The following is an 18,491-nucleotide window of genomic DNA, read 5'->3' on the forward strand; positions in this document are numbered from 1 at the left end:
GAAGTGCACCTCCCTTCTCTCTTCCCCTTATTCCAGGGATCCAACTGGCACAGCAGATCTTCAGTCATCACTACAATGAATACGGGACCCAAGCTGCACAACATCAGTACTATTCGTGCACAGGGATAGCAAATAGCACATGTGAAATGGTGGGGAGTATTGAAGAGGGAGGGAGGAGCCATACAGAGGTACAAGTATTTTCAAGAGCACTAGAAGTGACACATCCAGCCTGCTCCCTTATTACTTCCTAACCTGGTCACCTAACAGCATTGAGAGTCCCCGGTTTCACCTGGATTCTTTTACTTGCTGGCACAAAAATGATTATCAATATCAACAATCAAAAATATCCTGATTTTGTTTACCAGAGCATAGCAAGTGAGAATTCCTGTTTCAACTCAAGCAGATTTACATGCCTTGCTGTCTAGATACATTAAATAGGCATCACATATCAAATGAAAGTTAACTTACCAGGCAAGACAACTGAGAAGATAACAATAAAAAAGGATTGAAAAATTAATGACTTTTCAGAAGTGCAATGGAGTAAGTTAGGCCATCATACTGGTTGAATATTTGGCTTGGCACCTAAGAACAGCTGTATTTTTTTTTGGCTCTATGTCTGGCCTGTCATTTCTTGCCACAAAATATTTAAGCTCAAACATATGTTCAGCTACAGATCTTGCGAAAAATACCTTGGGAAAATGTGAACTGAAACAAAAGGCTGTGTTTCTTTTTCAGAACTAAAAACTCAACATAAATCACCACTGTATCCATTTAAGCATTTAAGTCAAATTAATATTTACCCATGAGCAGGATCCAAAGCTATTGCCCTGGGCTGATCAAGGTCTTGCCAGAAGAGGACTTTTCTAGATGTTCCATTGAGATTAGCTACTTCTATCCTATTGGTTTCTGAATCCGTCCAGTAAAGTTTTCTCCCAATCCAATCACATGCCAGGCCGTCCGGGGAAACCAGACCAGAAATGATGACATTCTGCACCACATTCCCAGTTTGGTTAATGTAAGTTTGCTTGATGGCTTCTTCACTCACATCTGTCCAGAAAACGATGCCTTGCGAATACTGGAAGTCAACCGCAGCAGCATCCTCTAAACCACTGACCACCACAGTGGACTCCAGCTTTGTGCCTCCAGCATCCACAAGTCGAACATCCCGCCGGTTGGCAAAAAGCAGAAAGGGAGATGCTACAGAAGAAAAAAATGAAGACATGTTAGTATTACTGGCATCTACAGATGTTAAAGCACTGAGTATGAATATGGCAGAGGAGGATTTCTTTTCTGAGATCAGCAGGGCAGGCAGTACAGCAGAAGGAACACAGAAGTTTCACATGAGAGAAAAATGCACACTACCCAAAAACCTCTTCCTTCCACACATCAGACAAAGGAGTAAAAGACAGAGGGAAAAGCAGGCCCAGTTCTCTATCTACAGGATATGGATAGCGTCTTCAACATAGTTAAGAGTTCAAACTGCGGCCCTTCAACAATACCTTCTGTCAATCCGTAAACCCAGGTTTAGAACAAATTAAGTCTTCACGGTTTAAAAGCTTGGTTCACCCAGCTGAAGTAGTAACAACACACAGAAGGCAAGTTCTGATGCCTTTTAGTAGCAGGCTGGAAGCTAACAGCACTAGACACAACACCCTGAAATGCTCCTACCAAGTGCCCTCCTAGATGGCAAAGACTGTGACAGAGGTTCAGAATTACTATCTTCTCCGCTACACCACAACAGGAGAGAAATTTAAGGAAGAGTTTGAAGGAAGATGATGATATGGGTTGTGGAAGTTTGTGGGGACTGCTGTTAGCTGGAAGAGGCAGCCAGAGAAAAAGGACAAAGGTTCTTGCTGTTTGAAGCTCTAAGTGGGTGGTGGAAGCTGAAGTCCTAGTACTGAATGACAGGGAACAGGCTTTAAAAGGGGAGCTAACTTATGATTGATGCAAAAGGGATGGGAAGCTTAAAGACATGTCCAAGTGACAGCCGTAGAGATATTCCAGCAGTAACTGCACAAATTCTACATCTCTTCTGTGCAAGGTTCAGCTGGACCATGACAGGACCTCGGCAGATGACGCTGGCATTCACAGACAGAAAAGGAGGTGTGGAGAGAGACTCATCAGAGGCAAGGAAATGAACCTCGTTGAGTTGGATCTGACAGCAAGACATACAAAAGCAGTAGTAACACTAGCAGAGATTTCAGCACAGACGAGATGACTTTTCTGTCATACCAGATCTCATCTGCCATTATACAAAGAGAGAGAAATCTGTGCTTGCAATTGAGGCTGTCCCTCCACACACTGAGAGGGAGAGAAAGGTATGAAGGTCTGAGTCCTACAACTCCTCCCTCCGCTTACCCAGGCAGAATATTACAAAACTCTGGCAGAAGGAGACTGTAAAGATCCTCTGAAGGACCCACTATGGTGGGAGAGGGCATGATTCAAACAAACAGAGACAAATGCATGATTCGGCCCACCTGCTTCTTCCAGAAGAGGACATTAACTAGACATACTGCAGAACATTCCTTCCCAACCATATCAGCCAGACTGATGGCCAAGTAAACCACTTCATTTCTCTCCTAAAAGCACAGGCTTGCTTCTTCATCCAGCAGTAAACAAGAAAAATGGTTATCTGCAGATATGGCTGAGAAGGCAGCAGCCAAGTACAAAGATGCCATCATACCAGCCCCAACTGTGAACGCCACTGGCAGCTGAGGAGAATGCCAGTATTTCAGAAAAAGCCACTAGATGCTGGAAGTAATGGAGCTCCCTCAGCCTCTCCTCCAATTGCCAAAGTCTGGTAGGGATCTTATGTCATCAAACAAAAAGCTATTTTCATTTGCCCCTACTGTTTGTCACCTTGAACCCCACTACCCTTCTCACTCCTCACCCCAATTCTAACTCAAGCGGCAGCTGCTGGAGTTCTACACCAGGCAACTGCTGACCCCGAGCTTCATACCCAACCCTTTCACTTGATGCTGCTGCTTCCCACATGCACCCATCAGAGGTCCAAACACTGGCCACTCAAAGCCAGGAACAACACACAGAACAGAGCAGAAACAACAGGTATGTTATTTCATCTTCTAGAGGTTCAAGCCTGTGATATAAATACCTTTAGTTTCAAATTCAGGTTACTGTATATAATATATGAGAGTTAGCTCTTGATATTTTCTTTCAGATTCAATTCCTCCTGCACTTTTAAAAGACAACAGTTTATAGGAGGTCTGAGCCGCAGGTCTGCTATGGCGGCAGCCCTGCCACATGCTGTTGCCTTTTTTGTGAACTCTGGCTCCAGCTACACGCTCACTGGAGAGTGTGTGCCACTGCATAGGCCAAAGCAAGGTATGTCTCTGACAACAGCTGGTGTCTTTATGTGCAGGCCAAGGACCTCAGTTAGAATCTACAACTCAGCTTCAGATGAGCTTAAAAACAGGCATACAAATTCAGCCTTTTTATTATTATTCTGCATGGTCTTTTTTTTCCCCCAAGTCAGGAAAGAGATGGCTTTATTTTTCTTTTTGGGGGAAGTCTATGCTGATGAAAGTAATAAGGAAAATTTAAATCAGCTGGTTGTTTTAGTGAGGATCTTGGACAGCAAGGACACCGACAATTGTTATCACAAATGTTTCACTGAAAATGTAATATCTTTGTTTTCTACAATATTTAACTCAAGAACATTTATACAGCTTGAGAATTATTTCTTAAGAAATGAAGTCTCAGTATTACTCCTATCTCATCTCCTAACTTGCCAAGTCCTCCTCTCTGTCATCTTTAAAAACACTAGGAACAGTATCATGAAAGTCCAACAGGTTAGTTATTGAAAACAGAAGAAAAAATGTCTAGAATGCAAAGTACTTGTTTTCTTCTCTGCAACTCATTCGTTTCCCGTAACCATGTCTATTTTAAGTGGCACTGTACCAAAGCATTTGAACACTTGGAAAGTTTGATGTTAGCCAGCTCTGTTTAAGTCACAAGTTCTCTGGGGCAGAGAACTTCTCGAGTTATGCACATTGCCTCACAAAACCAGCCCCATATCAAGCCAAAGATCAAAGCTGAAAAAAGTCTATGTACAAATTTTAAAAAAATGTTGTCCCAAAACTGTGTTTTGAAGAACATGAATAGACAGATTTTCATCTAGACATTTCCACACTGAAGCCATTATTAATGCTACTACAAAGGAAAAAGGAACCTGAAATATCAAGTCCGATCAACAGCAGAGGAACTCAACAGCTTCTTAACTAAAGATCAGACATGAACAATGTCTAATCCAATCAGTATCAATATTATCCCAGCTCCCCATCCCTTTCAAGAGATTTCTTCCCCACTGATGCACACAGTAGGGCAACAGCATACAGATAACACATTAACCACTGTGTTCTGTGTCACTTCTGTGCTTCAGAGTCGTCCTGATTGATGTGTAGCCACATTGTGTTGGCTACGAACACCCAGCAGGGAAATCACATTGCCCTGCTTGCAATTGCGTTAGAATTTACATCAGTGTATAAACACAGTAAAACTGATTGATTATTGAAAATGGCCAGTTTGTCCCCTTTAAGAACAAATGAGTATTCAATTTCCTTTGGAAAAAATAGAAGAGATGAAGCAGAGACTTTGACAACCATATTCACTTCTCTGCTCCTCCCCACCAGCCTATTTTACTCAGTCCAAATTTTATAAAAAATGCTTGCAGAGCCCTTTTAAAGCATTACTGGTATGGGGAAAAAAACAAACAAACAAACAAACAAAAAACAGTGATCAGAACAAGTAACTAGTTCTCAACACTGATTCTTGCCTGGAATGCTGCTGAAGAAACACAGGCTCTCCCACCTTTAAAAACAATACCAAAGTCAGAAGAGCGATTAAATGCTCTGTTTCCATGGCCTTGTATTTATCACATCAGCTCAGAATGTGATGGCTCGCTAGCAGGCAAAGCTAGCTCTGGTAACTTTGCAGCTTCAATTAAATAGAACATCCAAGATGCCCCAAGAAAAGCTTACAGAACTTTTCAAATTTCCAACTTTCCCTGTTAGTAAGCAGTAAATTTGAAAGAGGCAACCAAGCAAGCAGATGCCTTTCTAGAAGGATAGATGCATAGCATTTTGTTTCATAGAATTACTAAACTCAAAAGTTTAGCAATTCAAAAGACACATTCAGAGTCTATCTGATTATAACCAACAGGGTTTTTTAAGGCATTATAATGAGAAACAAAGAAAGCTCAAAAAGCAACAAAACAAATGGCATTGACCAAAAACTTGATTTGCTGCACCATCAACAAACCATCCTAGAGATTCAAGATCATCCCACCAATACAGTGTGCAAGTTTATTTTGAATCACACATGTATGTAGAATCCAAGGTTCATTTCCAAAAACGTGCAGACCAATCTCCTTTCAAATCATGCTGTCTTCTCAATCCTGAACTGGACTTGAAGGTCCAAAGAACACTCTTATCCTTGGTGCATTTAATTCTTTGCTGTACAACTCTTGACGAGGCAAACCAAAGGGCCAGTTAACAGCAGCTTCTGAGGAGAGGGATGGAGGAGACCCAAAAAACTAGCAACAACTATGATTACTATTGACCTTCAGATGAGCTTATCTGTTACACAACAAGAGGCAATATCCTTTGCTTGAGAAAATATTCCATAGTTAGAAAGTTAGGAGACTCTCAAAGAACACTTAGTGTTATGCTCTATTTTGATCAGCAATGCTCCCGACAACTGCAAATTGCTTGAAAAGGGAAACACCAGCTTCTATTTTGAAAAGAATAAACAGTAACAGGATGAATGATGAATGTGGAGGACAAACTGTTTGTATCCAGTCTATTACCACCCAATTGAAAGGACAACATTTTAATGTAGTTACAAATAAAAAAAAACAACTGTATTCTTTTTCAGTAAAATTAGAACAGTTCATATTTTTCCATAATAGGCAATATTTAAAACCTCTGTACATAGCTGGAGTCCACAATCCTTTGACAAAGCAAAAAAAGAACCTGAAATTCCACAAATTATCAAATGAACTCTGAACAGATAACAGCCTAAACTGTAGAAAGTTACAGACTTCTTGCAGCAATTCTACAATCTCATTTGGATCATGAAGCAGTTGATCAACAATCCTTCATTCTAGAAAGACATATTATTTCTGTTAAAAAACCCACCAATTCTCCAGTGGTTTTCCGCTAAGTGGAAAACACACCCTTGACTTGATAATGGAGCTATCTACACAGAGGCTTAGCGTACAACAGTGTGAAAACAGAGCTTCTCATCAGTTTATTAACTGGAGAAAAAGGAAACGCTCCTGATCCAGCTGGTTAGGAATCAAGCATGGGTTCAATTTCCAGCTTTGCTCTTGATCTCCTGAATGCTCTTGAGAAAATCTGTTCCTTGTCTATGTTTAATTACTGAATTTTAATTGTTTTACCTGCATTGGGAAAGCTGTCTTGTGTAGACATAATATAAGACTGGAGGATTTGTACACTTCATGTATAATTAATCTGGTGGACCACTATAAACAGTATCAGTTTTAGCACATATACCATAGTTCCCTTACCACCACCTCTTATCACATATATAAGCAATAAAAAACTCCATTTTTTTAAAAGGACTGAGGCTTCAACTCCTCTGCACTTCACCATACAAAAAAAGGCAGTAATAATCTTTCTTTTTCTCTGCCTTCCATCCATCCCTGTTAAAAACATAAGCTCTATGAAGTATGGCAAGTCTACTGCCATCTGCCCAGCTGTAACTACCTTCCAACAGAACAGGCCAGTGTGTTGCTTCTGAATTCAGCCATTAACTTTCTTTTTTTGTTGTAATTGTACCAATCCCATATACAGCACTTAAGTTTTAGTAAGTGCTTCAGGGGCACCCATTAGCCCCAGGAAACTGACATGAGACAAACCACTAACAATTGCACTATATGATCTTTGCTATTCGTTTCAGTAGTAGTTCCGAAAACCAGTCTGACAGGGCTCAACTCATTTACATATTAAGACTAAGATGATCATGAATTACAATCAACAGAGCATTTGTCATCAGTTGCTGGTTAGCTGCAAAGCTGCAACAGTTCTAAGACAAGCTGAGCAAGAGAGTTTTAAAAAGTTATATTTATACTACTGCTCCATACTTGCTGACATTCCTACATTTTGTCTCCTTCCCCTTAAAGCCAAAATAGAAAGCCATGAGAATACTGGGGCACATGCATGATTCCTACTCTTGAAAGCACCAGAAGTGCAGAACACACACAAATCCTATGTATAGCACAGGAAAAAAGCCTTATTTAACAATTCTTAAACCAATTAACTAGGCTAAAGGTCATGGAAAGGTTTAGCTGTGCTTTTAAGAAAAGTGAACGAAGATCTTGGGAGCCTGGTACACAACATAAAATGAAGATCTCGTTTTAATAAGCATACAAGCTAAAATAGCCATCCAAAATTACAGTATGCGCAACAACTTATATTTTAAATATTATTTCAATTCTTAACAAGACAAAGGCATAGGGGACCTCTGTGGTTAAGCCATCTGTACTGCTGGACAGAAAGAATAGCACACAATTCTTGCAGCAGTCAGTGTCCCAAACCACAAAAACTTTCATTACCAAGGAACAAAAACAACCCCCCCACCCCTGCCACAGGCACACCAGATGGTAAAAAACAAACGTGTCAAAACTTTTGCACCCAAGGGTGTAGAGTCTTATGGAAACCCTAAGACAGGATATGGAGTAAGCATGCATCAGCTTTCTATGCTTTAAAATAGCTGTTATGCTGAAACAAGACCATGTAGGTAGGGTCCTAACAGCCATAAATTAGAGAAACCAGTTCTACAGCACAAAGTGCTCCTATCCAGCTCTAACTCTTTTGGAGCATAAGGAGGCTTAGACCTTTGATGTGTAGCATAAGGTTCCCTCCAAACATTTAGGGAAGGAAGTTATTCCACATGCTGTTGCCCTTTTGGGCGTTATCCCCATTTTTCATGGCTTAGCTCAAGGGGAGAGAGACAGCAGCTGGTGGCAGCAGGAAGCTCATGTGCCAGGACACACAGACACCACTGGAGCCATAAAGACACATGAAAGAAGGTAGAAAGGAGAGAGATTCAGGCATGGAAGAGAAAGGAAGGTAATCAAGAGTTTAGCCAAACCTGTCTCCTAAAAGCATGCACAACTAAAAAACACAGTCTGACACCTTGCTAGGCAAGAAGGGAATATGGCAGGTACAAATCCCACAGATAAAGACTAAAATAAACTTATGTGTAATGCAACTGTTATGTATTTAGAAGGAAAAAAAAAAACGTTTCTTCCTCAAATACTCTAAGCTCTGCATTCTGGACCCCGGTCCTTTTTACTGGCAACTGCTGCTGCTGCAGACATTCTGAAATCGCCAACTTCAAAAGATAGATTAAATGTTGATCTTCCTGTACTAACTGCACATACTCAACCCAAGTTTAAACTTGCCAGGTACAGTCCTCCAAAGAATAGAGGGCTATTGCTTTCATCCTCAAAACGCATTATTGTAGATAAGGTGAATTCCCAGTGTAATTACTAAATTATAGAATATTCTTGCTGCTGTAGGTGGTAGCAGTCTGTAGAGTGCAGGACTAAAAAAATTGGGGCTCCTCGGTTTCACTCCCACTTAGACCCCCTTAGTGAACTTGAGCAGGGGCTTCAGCCCAATGATTTGTAAACATTATTCCACCTGCTACAAACATACCCTTCCTTCTGACATTAATTATCTCAAAGGACTGTCATGAAGCCTACTCATGCTTGAGCAAGGCGCTTGAAGATCTTCCAGCAGAAGGCTCCATGATACACTCAGCTTTTCATTCCTGACACAGCTTAGATTTCTCCTCTCTGTGAATCAGGGAGTGTGTGTGGGTCAGTGAGCTGTGAAGGAATGGCTAGTCAGTGATGGCTAGTTTACAGTACTACTTTAAGAGGAAAATACACTCCTTCCCCAAATTCCATCCCATTTCTCTAACCCTGCAGCTCAAGCCATTTGATAGTAATTTCCCTCTCCAAACCATGAACCAAAGTTTTCTGGTTATCAGGTAAGGAGGATTCATTTCCATTTTATCTGATTTTAGGTAGAATCAAGGTCTGAAATCCAGGGGGAGACAGGAGTGTCATTTTAAACCACTAAGAATATCCCATATTTATACACATTGTGCGCAGCAGATGTCAGGGAATTTTTGTAAATTTTATGCTTTGCCAGCCTATATTTTAAATTGTTTATAGGGTCACACCAGGCATAAACCAGTGCAAAGTAATCCAATCCACACTACTATCCCATATTATGAAATATATTTGGTGCCAGTTTTATTCATGTGTCCTAAGTATTGTCTTGAGTATCACTGCTGAACACTAGAAGACAGGCAGGATCTCAGTGATCTATTTGCCATCAGGCTATAGTAAAAGGGAGGCTGTTCATCCATCAGTGTACCTACAAGAAGTGACATGGCTTTAGCCACAAATATGTTGGGGGGGAGTATGTAAATAAATTATGTAAGTTTAAAGGACATCTGGTTTTGCAGCTGCAAGCCGGAAAGGGTCCACAGAACAGTATTTAAAAAAAAAGAAAAAAGTGTTCTTCTCTTCTAGGAGAGGAGCTGAGAAGGCAGCGAGATAAAAAAAAAAAAAAAAAAAGAGTAAAACAACAGTCCAACCAGTAAATGGTTTTATGAGAGGCTGACGATCATTTATTCTTAGCCACTAGAGAAAGGACACACTAAAGAAATTAGATCAGGTTAGGCTTTGGGTTTTTCATTGATGGGGAAGAGAATGTAGAAATGAAGCAGCGAGAAACATGCTCTGAAGATACTGGAGCACAGTACAGAAGCTGCAGAATTGCTTGCAAAAGGTGATTTTTAACAGCAGTTGGATAGCCATTCCTCAGGTACGGCTTTTTCACAATTAATTCCTGCCTCAGCAAAGGAGTTTCATGTGTGTGTCTTGAAATTGAAGACAAAAAAAAAAAAAGCTCAGTGGACTGAACTCCCCATATCATTTCACTAAAAATGTTGATTACGAGGGCGTGGGGCTGCTTGTGTTTATGCTTGGTTTTTTAAAACTGTTTTGTGTAAACTCTGCTTGTAACATAATACTCACATCACTCTTTCTGTTGCTCTCCTGAAGCAGATTAATTTAGTAGCTTTATCAAACAGTAATGTTAAAATGTTGTTAGATAACCTGCTAGCTACCTTTTACTTCATTTTTTTAAGTAAACAAGCAGTAAGTTTTCTGAAGATGTTGTTACATTTTCTGGATAGTGTAGGGTTCCCCCCCCGCCCCGTAATGACAGGGTTTTAGGAAGACAAGAGATTTACTTCAGACTGTTGGTTTTGTTTGGCAGCCTACAATTTTTAAATAATAATGTTATCAGTAACAACAAAATATAGCGCTGATTACATACCATTTCATCGCCATTGACCTGAACTAGTTCATTTCCCTTGGTCAAGAGATGCCAAAGGATTCCTCTGAAGAGCATGCTCTGAAGAAGTCCAGCAAAGGTGCTTTATACTAATTATGAAACTTAAGATTTGTCTGGGATGGCGATAGAATGTTTTAAAACTCTCCAACAGCACACTCCGAACTTATTCATTATTGTTTTGTCCAGTTTCTAGTTATATTACCTACTTCAAGTAAAAATCTTCACATACCAGAAAAGCCAAGTGATTGGATTCAGTGTGCTTCATTTAGTGGACTTCCATCTCTGCAGAGGCTGGCAGAAAACTATGTGTGTTAAAGATCACTTTTCTATGGACACATTATTTTAAAGGAGGGTTCCTCAAACTTTTCAGACTTTTCCCACAGACCACCCATTAATCATGCCCCATGAACTCCCCTCCTGGTGCACAAGGCAATGGCTCTATCAGACTGTCCTTAATACCCCTGTAGCAAATACTGAAATTTGTTACATGGAACAGCATATTTCACCTTCTTTTAACACAGTTTAGCAGCTGGAAAGGAGGACAGCCAAGTCCCTGCAAGCAGCCAACACTACATGGACCACCAAGAAGCATACAGAACATATTTAGAGATCTGCTGAAAAACTAAACAAAACCCAGAATATCAGCTGTGATTTGGGGACACTTACATCAAGTTGCTGAGATACTCATTAGATAAGACTCGCAAGCACTTTAACCATTTTATTTAGAGGAGAAAACAGATTCACCAGAGCATAAAGCAATTTTCATCTGGTCTGTTTTGTTAGAGGAAATTTCTAAATATTATTGCAAAACTGGCTCTTGGCAATCTCTCACTGTGCAATGCACAACTGATGTTCAGCCAAACAGTTGTGAGGATTGCAGTCTCATGCAATTCTGACTAGCTAATGCTAAAAAGATAGTATCTCTGCAGTCTGAACCCCTACCTCTTCCTGACCTCAGGTTCTCACCGGACCATTTTACAGAGGTTAAAACATACATGGGATTTTCCCAAAAGCAGAAGTATACTGTTGATATAATTTGCTTATTCTTCTGAGGGTTCTTCTGCAATTTGCTTCTCAAGAACCACTATGCACACGATAGCTTAAATGCAAGTTTACTGTCTATTAGGGATTAGGGCGTTTTGGCTCCAGACAGACACCAACAACAAGCTTTGAAAACTACCACTTTGAAAATGGCTGTTGAACTGAGCATCGTCCAATCTTAAAAGCCAACTTTTGAGTTTGGTGCTGGTTGGATCTTAGAACCTGCACTGAACTCCAAGGGAGGTTAAACTGACTACTTCCATCAGACTTCAGTGATGACGACCAAAGCTCCCAAGGTCCACTGAAAATCCCAGTCTAAACGTAGACAGTAAGCCCCACAAGGAAGGTGAAAACTTTCCCGCTCTTTAAGAACAACTAGGCAGCAGTACCTCAGAGGTCTGCGCTGGTATGTTTGAGTCCGACACTGAATCCAAACAGAGGAATTGGATAGCAGAGGGATCACATACGCACAGGCGATCTACTGACCCGCACCACAGGCGGCCTCCAAACTTCCTCCATGTTAAATTAAGAATGGTGTGATACAAGGAAGGCAACAAGCAAACTTGTCCAGATCCATCACAGACCACCACACTAGACGCTCACCTCCTCCAGCTATACAAAAAAGCTATGGTCTTTACGCTGCCATCTTTAAGAGTGAAATAAGCTGTAAGCACTTACATTTTGTAACCCTGGGTCAAAAAAACAAACTGTGCAGGCAATCTTTAATGACCAATTACTTGCACTGAGGGAAGAGGAGTATTGCTTTACAGCGTCTCTCATGCAAAAGCCCACAGTGACCCTACCTCAGCTAGAAGCTCAGTTCAGAAGTCTCCAAGGATCACATTCTTAGGCAAGTCACTAAGCAAGTCACTGAGAAGGTATCATCATAAAAATACAGTTGCTTATGGCAGGCACATTCACACCAAGGGGAGGTCCATGGCCCTTTTATAAGAATACACTGGCAACACTACTGGAGCACTAGTCAAAGCGTTTGCTAAATAAAAACTCAGACTTGTGTTACCCATAGCTGTTCAGATGCTAAAGAACAAAGACTTTACCTCTCTCCTCAGCCTGTTATGTGTCTTGGCTGGTTAACCGAAACACAAATTTGTTTATTGCAAACATGCTGTCTGAGCAGGCATCAACCTATTCTGATGTGGAACTTAAGAAATGAATGGCTTCAACTTGACACAAGCAGTGATGTTCATGTGCATGCTGCTAGCAAAGTCCACCCCATTACCCTCTCTTTGCAAGGTGGTGGATTGTGCATTAATTCCTTATTGGACTGTGTTTCTATGTTGGACCCAGAGAGCTGAGTTAGGAATGGGTGCTCATGGTGTGGTGGTACTGGGAAGGAACTTGGCCAATGAGGATTTGATTTCCATTCCACCAGACCACCCTGTTCAAATATCACTTCTCTTTGAATCGATTCTGTAATACTGAATACTTTCATTGTCTTATCAGTGAGAAGGTTTCATATTTTGATTAAGGATTCTTTAAAGTACAAACTTGTATTTTGTCTAATACCATAGGACACTAGTTTCATTTCCATAACAGTGTTTACCATATTCAAACCACAATGGAGCTATCTGTCAGCTGACTCATGATGGTTTTCTGTGTGAGAATTAATATGGCACTCTGCTTGTACCCACAAAAATTGGAAACAGCCTGCCCATTGAGATTTCTGGTATTTTCTGATTTTAGAATAAGCAGAAACGGCACTGAAGTAGTCTCTTACGTGGTATTGCCATTGGGCTTTGCCAAAATGGGTAAGTGCAAAGGCAGTGCTTAAAAATAGGGATGGGGGATGTTGCAGGAAAAAAACATACTTGGACGTTTCACCTTCTGTGATGCAGAGTACATGGCAATAATTTTGCTATTGTTACTTTAAACGCAGTAGGCATGGATTTTCCCCCACCCCCATGTTATGCTCAGTACAGTTTTAAAACTGCAGAAGAAAAATGAAGATTTGTCCTACTTCTGCATAAACTGGTTTAGAAGAATGCAAAGGGGTGACCTCCTTGAACATCTAAACATGACTCCTGTTGTGAATAACAGTTCAGGTCAATCCATGCATGGAAAAAAACGCCGCAGTGTCCTCTTTTTAGATTCTGAATGCCAACAGGAGCAAGGTTCTTCTCTGGGAGGTTTTTTGCAGTTTATTTTATTCTTCCTTGGTTTGGCAGATAGCTGTCTGGCCAATAATATAGTAGATTATGCAGCGATGATGGTTCCAAACTTTTAATGGATAAAATAGAGGTTCTACATCATCTGGAAAATTTGGCTTGCAAATTTTCTCCAGGACTTGAACAAATACAGGCTTGACAAAGGTATGCTTGTTTCTGATCAGAATTGTTTCCACTTTCTAGTTCCAGTTCCAGATGTTAACTCCGAAAGACGCAAATCTTAAGAAAGGTGGAAAAAGACATTTTGCTTCTATGTCCACCAAACATACAATATATACCCTTGAAAATGTAGCATATTTCTAAAATGCAGAAAATGACTCAGAAATAGCATGCGCTGGATTCAGCTGCTGGCAAATGTTTTTCATTGGAACTAAAGTGTAGTCAAGTCAGAAGTGGAAGACTCACACGTAGGTTCCACAGTCTGATGTGGTCTTCTTCCAACAGTTAAGAATCTTCCCAGATAAAACCACCTTGTTAAAGCGAACCTGCCACATGATACTGGGCTTTAGAGGGTGCGAAGTTGAGAGAAGTTTTAAGTGCCAAGTTGTGGACAGGACTTCTGATTTCTGTGCAAGTCTCCTGACTGTCTTCCAAATATTTTGGTTTTGTGAGAGCTTGTTAGGAAGGAGAGCAAAAAGATGATGAGGTGAAATGGATTATTTAAGATAATGAAATCCGTAATATTGTACTTGTATTTATAGTGCTGCTAATACTTAATTCGCCTCCTCTAACATAGCAAATAAATACAGTAATGTGCTCCAAGCTTTGTAAATCACTCCTTGCTGGAGATGATTCTGCTTTAGCCAAGAACATTGATTAAACTAAATTCATTTCTTATGGCTCCTTTTGCCTGTCTAAGGTCAGCATTTGTCCTGCAAGTTACCTGGAGCTTTGTCCTGTCAGAACTACACAAAGGAAGACTTTTTGCTCTCTCTTATTATTATTATTCTATAAATCTAATTGGTTTTCAGTATTGTGATGGCAAAGACATGGCACTTCTGATAATTTAGCTTCTTCTCAAACATCTGTTCAAAAATAGTGGATTTGCTAGAAGAGAGAGCATGTTCAGGATTTCACTAACTTTTCTTCCTTTTTTTGTCAGAAGTTGGCCAAGGGTCACAGGAAAAAAAAAATCTGACTTGCTTTATTTTGGGGTTAAAATGATCATAGTATATTACAAATTGAGTTCAAGATTCAACTCTTCCAAGGTCTGAAGGGAAGTGTTAATTAAAGAGGTGTTACAATGCTATTGAATACAGCTGTTCTGATAAATTGATTTCACATGTCTTTGGTGATCAGTGTATGACTTTTATGGACATAACGGAGTAGGATCCTATGCTCTTTGGGGCATGCCTGTACTCTGCTGTTAATGAAAATTAACGCCAGCATTATCTTCAATGGTGTTGCAGTTCACATACTTGCAAAGCACGTGGTTAGATCAAACTGATCTGAGTAAGGTAGGTAAGTGAATATTGCTCATTAACTGATGATATTCCTGCTTTAGAGGGTAGACCACATTCTATCATCATTTACCTGGCAGTCATCATCTGCAACTGTGATACATTTTCATCACTGGGTCCAAAAATTTTTGTTAAGGTCTCCACCGGTAACTACATTTACTTCAACACTGAGTCCTAAGGACTCTTAGTACCAAACTAAGATTTGGTAGTATGTCACTGTTGGACAGAAGAGCTTGAGTGATGTTTTCCCCATGAAATTATTTTCCCTTTAAATTGGAAGTGCATGTGGCTCACTCATAATGCTGCTGTATTGCAAATTAGTGAAGATCATAAACTGCCCGAAATTGCTCCTTCACCTAAGTGTGCAAAGGGTCCCAACAGAGAGCAATAAAGTACAAATGCTAGCCTAGCTGAAGAAACATAAAATAATCGTCTGTGCTATTTGTCCCTCCAAAATGTGGAATTTAAGGACATTTCCAAAATAAACAGTTGTCACTTCCAAACCTCCAGAATAAAAGAGACTCACCACATTTAGACCTATGTTGGTAATATTCAAAAGAAAGTAGACTGTATCAGTCTCCTTGTACCTATTTTTATAGGCTGGTAGTTTGTGTGTGCAAAAAGGGAAATGTGTTTTGGAACTCAGCCCCAGAATGGCTAATTTTTTTTCTTGGAAAAGGTTTTGCGTCTAGATAATTATTTAAAACTGAAGAAAATCTGAGAGAGTGGAAGCTTGGGGCCTTAGAAGATGAGTTACACAGGACTTTAACATTTTTGGGTCTGTTGTTCTTGCAGCTGCCTACTGCTCTGTACAATCTCATGGTTATTAATCGGTCACTCTCCCTAGTGTCTGTTGAATTCTGGTGTTTGCAGAATTGTGATATGTATGTTATTCTTGATTACATATTGTACTATCAAGGTCCCAAAAAGGAGACTAAAAACAATATTAAAGAAGTGGTAACACTCTGAGCTGAGGGAAGGTTGTAAAACTGCAAAAGGCTGAGCAGCTGGCAGGGTTCCTCAAGCTCCCAGGGCAGTGCACGGTGTAGTACATATTCCTCTGACAAACACCATATTCCAGGCCAAACCATAAACTCTGTACAAACCAAGCTCCAGCTACGCTGTGTTAGGAGGGATCTTGATTTAAATATGCCCTTTGTATTGGGCTGGGTCAGATGTGTTTTGTTCTGCCTGAAGCTGCGTCTGGTTGAAATTTTTAATTTTTTAATTGCCCTCCCCATTCCTGCCCATCCCCAGTTGCATGTTGCTCCCCATCCCCCAGTCTCCTACTACCTCACAGATGTTTTGGTGCCCTGAAATCTGCCAGCGTGACTGCAAACATAGTTGCTTTCCTTGAGCCGATCTTGTCAAAAGGGTCTTGGTTTAAAAGGGTGCCAGGTTTAAAAAGGCAAGTTGATTAAAAAAAAAGTACTAAGGCAATTTCTTTGTCCAGCTCAGCTGTAGCCAGAATATTGTCTGGTTGCAGACTTGCAGAGCGCTGTCTCTGTGCTGCTGTGTCTTGTACACGCAATGCTCAGGGGAAGGAACTTTATAGGTGGGTTTGTGCTTAAAAAAAAAAAATACAGTAGCACGCACAGGTTTGCTTTACTCATATGCTTTAAGCATAAACCCAGCCATCCACAAACTCACAAACTTAAGACTCCAAAATATTTTCATGTAGAGCTAGAGCAAATTATTAGTCATCTTTTATTTTTCAAGTTAGGCTTATTTACCTCTTGAAATTTTCATGTGAGTCTCAATAACATCCCACTGGCATAAGAAATTAACTGTCTGCAATGCATACACAAGAGAATCTGCCACAACGTTGTCAAATACTTTCATATGGCTGAAACACAAAGTAGGAGAGGTACTAGAAACATACGCTGCACCTCAACTTCAGCAGCAGGTAGAAGCAAAAAAACATACTATTCTTTTCTTCCCAGTTCACTCTGAGACTTAATTCTTCAGTTTTCTTCTACTCATGGTTTCCCCACCTGTATAAACAGCCAAGCCTAATTATTCTTTTAACCCAGCAGATATCTGCCTTTCCCAAACAAGAAAGGAAATGAAAGTCTAAAAAGCTTTCAGTTCATCATAAAAGAGGTCCAAAATCATAAGGAAGTCAATCTGTTCCCTACAAAGGAACTACCTGGAGAAAAAAAAAGAAACAGCACAAACTTTACACAACATGAACTGTCATCATTCATATTATGGCAACACCTAGAAGCCAGAATTGAGATTTGCACCCGAAAAGACAAAACATGGACACATTGTGAAGGATTGTCCTACCTGAAGAACTTGCTGTCTAGATACACAAGGCAGAAAATGAAAGGAAGCCCACAGAACACCAGGATTAAGGGTCTTGCCTATGAGCAAGACACGCAGTCCATGGCATAGCCGAGAACCCAATGTGCCAAGTAGAACCATAAAGTGTTTCTTTCCAGACAGAGTAAACTTACAACCTTTTTAGACCTTACAAACAAATTTTAATAGAGTAAAAAAAGGCATACATTTTACTATGGCAAATGGTTTAGGAACGATCTCAGCCACCCCAACTCCCCACCCCAACTCCCCTGTCCCTTTGGCACCCTAGACAAGGTGTACTGCAAGTAAGAAGCTGGACTCCTGATACACAACACATCTAGAGAAGTGTGACTAAATGTTTTTCCATCTTCTCTATGCTCTAATTTCAGCAAATTCAAGTGCCAAAAGAAATAACTCCACAGCTATGCAACAGTGCAAATGGTTCAAATACAGAAGAAAAAAGAAAGGGAAAAAAAAAAAGACACAAATGTCACAGTGCCAGTTCAAAGAAAATCCTAGCTGCAATTTTTGGGAGTCAAAAGACACATAGATCATCACCAAAATCAAAGGGCCACAAATATAAGCAGCACCTTGCTGGAAGGGTAGACAGAAAAACAGGAATGCAGCATTTTTCCCCACATATCAATTAAAATATATAAATTCTAAAACTGCTTGTAGCACACAGTCGACAAAACGCATTCACGGGGTGTTTGATTTATTTAATTTTGCCCAAAACCTACCCCTTATTTCTGCACAAGGAAGGGTACAAGCCTATTAGCATTACACAAGGAAGCAGTATCATGGAGGGCAGAGCAAAGTGCATTTGTTTATACTAAAACAAAATTAACTCAAGCAATGTGTGGCCATCACTGATCTGATTATCCTGTTTTGTGCACTGTATCCCTTTCCTCCACCCTTCATTTGCACTATTTGGCTGTGTCTTCATTGCTAAAAGAAAGATGTAATTATTACATTGAGACAGCTATTGCACTGTAAAAATGCCAGCAGCGAAAAGGAAACTTTCACATCAAGTAAAAAGCCAGTGTCATTATTTCACTCCTCACCTGAGATTTCATCAGCTG

At 40.2% G+C, this 18,491-nt stretch overlaps 1 protein-coding gene across 2 annotated transcripts in view; it reads right to left on the bottom strand.

Annotated features, from left to right (window-relative positions):
* The window catches only part of LRP5 (LDL receptor related protein 5), a 178,186-nt gene that overhangs the window by 142,022 nt on the left and 17,673 nt on the right, over positions 1 to 18,491 (bottom strand). For both annotated transcript variants that reach the window (XM_069803476.1, XM_069803474.1), the window contains exon 2: positions 801 to 1,197. In XM_069803476.1, coding sequence (XP_069659577.1) covers positions 801 to 1,197 — 397 coding nt within the window. The remainder of the gene's footprint in view (positions 1 to 800; positions 1,198 to 18,491) is intronic.

This window comes from Haliaeetus albicilla, chromosome 16, assembly GCF_947461875.1.
Source record: "Haliaeetus albicilla chromosome 16, bHalAlb1.1, whole genome shotgun sequence".
Lineage (NCBI taxonomy): Eukaryota > Metazoa > Chordata > Aves > Accipitriformes > Accipitridae > Haliaeetus > Haliaeetus albicilla.